The sequence below is a fragment of the Diachasma alloeum genome, unplaced genomic scaffold, assembly GCF_001412515.2.
Source record: "Diachasma alloeum isolate Michigan unplaced genomic scaffold, Dall2.0 Dall_scaffold_00460, whole genome shotgun sequence".
In the NCBI taxonomy this organism is placed as follows: domain Eukaryota; kingdom Metazoa; phylum Arthropoda; class Insecta; order Hymenoptera; family Braconidae; genus Diachasma; species Diachasma alloeum.
This window is the reverse complement of record NW_021680593.1, coordinates 39,556-43,941: the sequence shown is the minus strand read 5'-3', so window position 1 is coordinate 43,941 and position 4,386 is coordinate 39,556. Positions and strand designations below refer to the sequence as shown.

At 38.9% G+C, this 4,386-nt stretch overlaps 1 protein-coding gene across 1 annotated transcript; it reads right to left on the bottom strand.

Moving 5' to 3' along the window:
- Nucleotides 1-323: 323 nt before the first annotated feature.
- On the bottom strand, nt 324-1,346 carry LOC107042416. Its single transcript, XM_015263455.1, has one exon. The coding sequence runs from the start codon at nt 1,344-1,346 to the stop codon at nt 324-326; it is 1,023 nt and encodes a 340-aa protein (XP_015118941.1).
- Between the last annotated feature and the right edge of the window lie 3,040 nt (nt 1,347-4,386).

The window sequence follows — 4,386 nt, the reverse complement described above, 5'->3', positions numbered from 1 at the left end:
AATTCATCTGGAACGATTGGATTATGGTTTCAATTCCATCAATTCTACCACCCATAGATCCAGTCACATTATATATGAGGCGAAGTTCCTCTTTCAACATATTGCGTATCATCTTCAAGGATATGGCATCATTATCTGCTTCAGGATCTGCTAAATTACATAATCTTCGATGATTCATATCATATTGTCCATCAGACGTAACCTTAAAGCCTTCATCAGGAGCACCCCGGCTGCCGATAGATCTGACAGCATCAGTGCCCAATTGGCGTCCGAACACGTCAACACTCATGTTTCAAATGATGGATTAGTTTGATTACAGTTCACTAAATAATAATACGAGCTTCACGTAACTCCTCCATTATTGACATGATTTCATTGGTGTGACTCATATTGCCAGCTGACTGTGAGGCCATAAGCAGTCGAAGTCTATCCACTAACTCATTAGGATCGTCCCAATACACATAGTCCATTTTTCTAGGTTTTACTGATGCAATCATATCATGAGGGAGGGCTGTCCCAGTTTTCTCCGATTTGATGAGATTTTCAATGATATTGCGATATTTCATACTGTGACCCGTTCGAAAAGGTCTGTCAGGTTTATAGTACATTCGATGTGCATTTGTACTCTTGATAATATTACCGTAGGTATTTTTATCAGTTTCGGTTATGAAGCTCATGTTAGGTGATTTCTTGAAGATCAATTCAATTAAACCAGGAGTCAAAGGATAGTCCTCACCCTTGAGGTTCATCGAATCTCCATGAAAAGTGACTGAAGAATCACCAATCTTCATACCGTTTTTGAAGTAACGTACACCCAATTCTGTATCCAAATCGCTTTTCTCACGATCTGTATCATAGCGGTCCAAATACGTTCGAAGAAGTTTTTGTGAGTCTATAGGAGAATCCAGTTTAGTTGATGAAATATGATCAGTTGGAGTCATTGGTGATATCTTTCTCGCAGGAGTGCTTGTATATCCCCAATCTGGATCAAATGAGGGCTCTTCCAGAGATTGATCTTGAGAAGGATCATATTGAGAGCGACATTGAGATGGATCATATTGAGAGTGATATTGAGAAGGATCTCCATAATCATAGCCCTCAGTTTTCAGCATCCGCATAGAAGTACTAGATATCTTCTTCTCTCCTTTCGTTTTATGTGAACGTTCCTTCGTTTGATCCACCAACTTCTCGAGAGGTGTTATCACTGGTTTAAGCACTTCACTCATAGCCTTCTCAGTAGTTTCTCTACCCAGTTTTATCATTTTATGCTTGCGGCGAATAGCGTCACTCGCTTGAGTAATATTCTGCAAGGTATTTGTCTCCTTCTTGAAACTTTCGCTCTGCATGTTGACACGAGTACGTTCACAGATGAACTACCTTTAGTTTCGTTGGAAAGGGCGTATTTATCTTTTCAAGAAACTGTCAAATCCTTTTCAATATCGACCGTTATCAATTTCACTATCTTTATCAATCATAATAAAACTGTATTTACTTTCATTCCAACACTTTGCACATAAGTCCTTGAATTCTGTAAATAACATATCAGTATTCACATGATCGTTATAAATATGTCTAAGATTCATATCATCTTGGCGAAAGAGAATCAGCAGATTGGTGTTATCTCGCACTAGATATTTAGGTACATGGGCATACGTTTGACAAAGATAGAAGCTATCAACATCCATATGTCGACCCATGCAGAAAAATGCTCGTACATTATCTTGTTTTTCACAGGCTATATCATCGAATATCATAATAGAATTCGGTCGAGCATCCTCAGGCTTAATGACATTATTATGCTCACTGAATGGAAAATATCCTATATCCTTGATGGGTGAAATTAGACTTTTGAGCAGCTGGTACTTGGGTTGATTGAGTGATTTTGAATAGACGTAGATATTCTGAAATCTTAAACCATTGGGGTGAACTATGAGTGCCAATAATGCATTTGTTTTCCCACAATTTGAGGGTCCACAGATAACTCCACGTACACTGTTAGGTAATAAAGGTCCATGAGGTGTTTTCTCATTTTTTTTGTTACGTGTCAAATTATCGAAATTCATTATTGGTAGTCTAGTCTTCTGCTCTTTGAAACGCATGGTCGATGACTGAACTTGAAATATAAAATGCATCATCATTTATAGATTTTTTTTGGAAACCTATAAATACTCGCTACTCAATTCATTATCAGCCAGTCCTTGTACAACCATGAAAGTGTACAAACGTAGGAGAGAACATCAAGGCAAAGGTTTAGTGAACAGTATCATTAATAAACTTCCTATAGAATTGCATATACCAGGATATCAGTTTCATGTACATGTACAGTACATGTACAACCATGAAAGTGTACAAACGTAAGAGAGAATATCAAGGCAAAGGTTTAGTGAACAGTATCATTAATAAACTTCCTATAGAATTGCATATACCAGGATATCAGTATTGTGGTCCTGGGACTAAACTACAGAAACGATTAGAACGAGGTGATCCTGGCATTAATCCACTTGATGCAGCCTGTAAAGAACACGATATAGCCTCTTCTGAGAACCGACATAACCTAACTGCACGACACGCGGCAGATAAAGTTCTTACAGAGCCTGGGAACGAGTCTCAGCTAAAGACGCAAATTTTGGTGAAAAAGCTGCCGCTTGGGGTATAGCTAACACTATGAAGGCAAAAACTTCTCTAGGCATGGGAATGAAACGAAGTAAAAGAGTCAAGAAAAAGAGGGGAAAATATCAAGGTGGTGGTGGGAAGAAGAAAAAAATAGCCTTGAAACAAATTCTACAAGCGGCTAAGACTTCTGTGCGTCCTGGAAGTGATGCTATTAAAACAGCGCTCAAGGGTGCACGAGATGCAGTTAGAAGTAAAGGTGGTAGGAAGCAGGTGCGGTTACCCCGCGTCTTACCTGTCCCTGCTAAAATCGGAGGTGTATTACCTTTCCTGATACCTTTATTTGCAGGTTTAAGTGCCACCGGAGCTCTAGCCGGTGGTGCAGCAGGCATAGCAAAAGCTATCAATGATGCCAATGCTGCGAAAAAAGCTCTAGGAGAGGATAAACGACATAACCAATCAATGGAGGCCATTGCATTGGGTAAAGGATTCTACTTGAAACCCTACAAGAAAGGCTTGGGTCTTCATTTAAAAAACGTTTAAAGCTACCACACCGAGCTCTCACCGATATCGACTTGGTAAAATACGCTAAGATCATGAGAATCCCATATTTTCGTGGCGTGTATATGAGAAACGACATGCCCATATCAGGTCCACGTAAAAATGAATCAGCAATTGTCAACCTTGATGATAAGGATGAGCCTGGAACGCATTGGGTCGCATACAAGAAACGAAACAATGAATTCATCTATTTTGATAGTTTTGGTAACTTTCATCCACCTCAAGATTTGATACATTATGTCGGTGTTGGTAGCATTATTAAGTATAATCATAAACGATAGTAAAATTATGATACAGTGGTGTGTAGGCCTCTGTGTTTAAAATTCCTCAATGGAGAAATGATATAAAATATGACGACATTACTCTATAGACATCAGTCAGATATCAACTACGATGAGTGACTCTTTTACGCTAACATTATCAGGCACTTCCTCAGTGCTGGAGGCTCATTACTTTCCTCCAATTGAATTATCTCCATTGAAGAACTACACTCTCGGATTGGCAGAATTATTAACATTCAATTCCATTCCCAATATTGACACAGGGAATAACAAATTTTATGTGGGTGAAAGAGTTATTGAAATACCCACGGGAAGCTATGAAATCGAGGATATTGAAAATTATTTGGTTGAGAAACTTGCGGAGTATAACATAAATATCAGCCTTAAACCCAACAATAATACTTTGAAAAATATTATTAAATGTACTCATCAAATAGATTTCAGTCGTAAAAATTTCATTGGACAGTTATTGGGCTTCACGCGTGGGATTCTCCCACCTCATATTAGTCACGAATCTGATTCACCAGTGACAATCCTTAAGATCAATTCACTGAGAGTTGAGTGTAATATCACCACTGGAGCATACATCAATGAAAAACAAGTGCACACTGTGCATGAATTCTTCCCCACTGTTCCACCAGGATATAAGATTGTTGAAGTGCCATCGAACATCATTTACCTTCCGATAGCGGTACAGGCAATAGGTCATCTCCAAGTGAAGATTGTTGATCAAGAAGGTCAATTGGTGAATTTCAGGGGAGAGATAATAACAATAAGATTACACATCAGGGTCTGATATGGGTATTGTTTTCAATACCAAGACTGGAGGTCGTTATAAGAGCGAATCATCATCAGCAGTATCGAGCAGTCATCAACGACCTCTCGAAGCGTTAACACGGCAGAACCTAAAATTCCTCAAGAGCTTGGGTCTGAA

Bases quoted from the DNA above. Each gene is read 5' to 3' on its own strand.
- LOC107042416 (XM_015263455.1), bottom strand. From the start codon at position 1,346: ATGCAGAGCGAAAGTTTCAAGAAGGAGACAAATACCTTGCAGAATATT.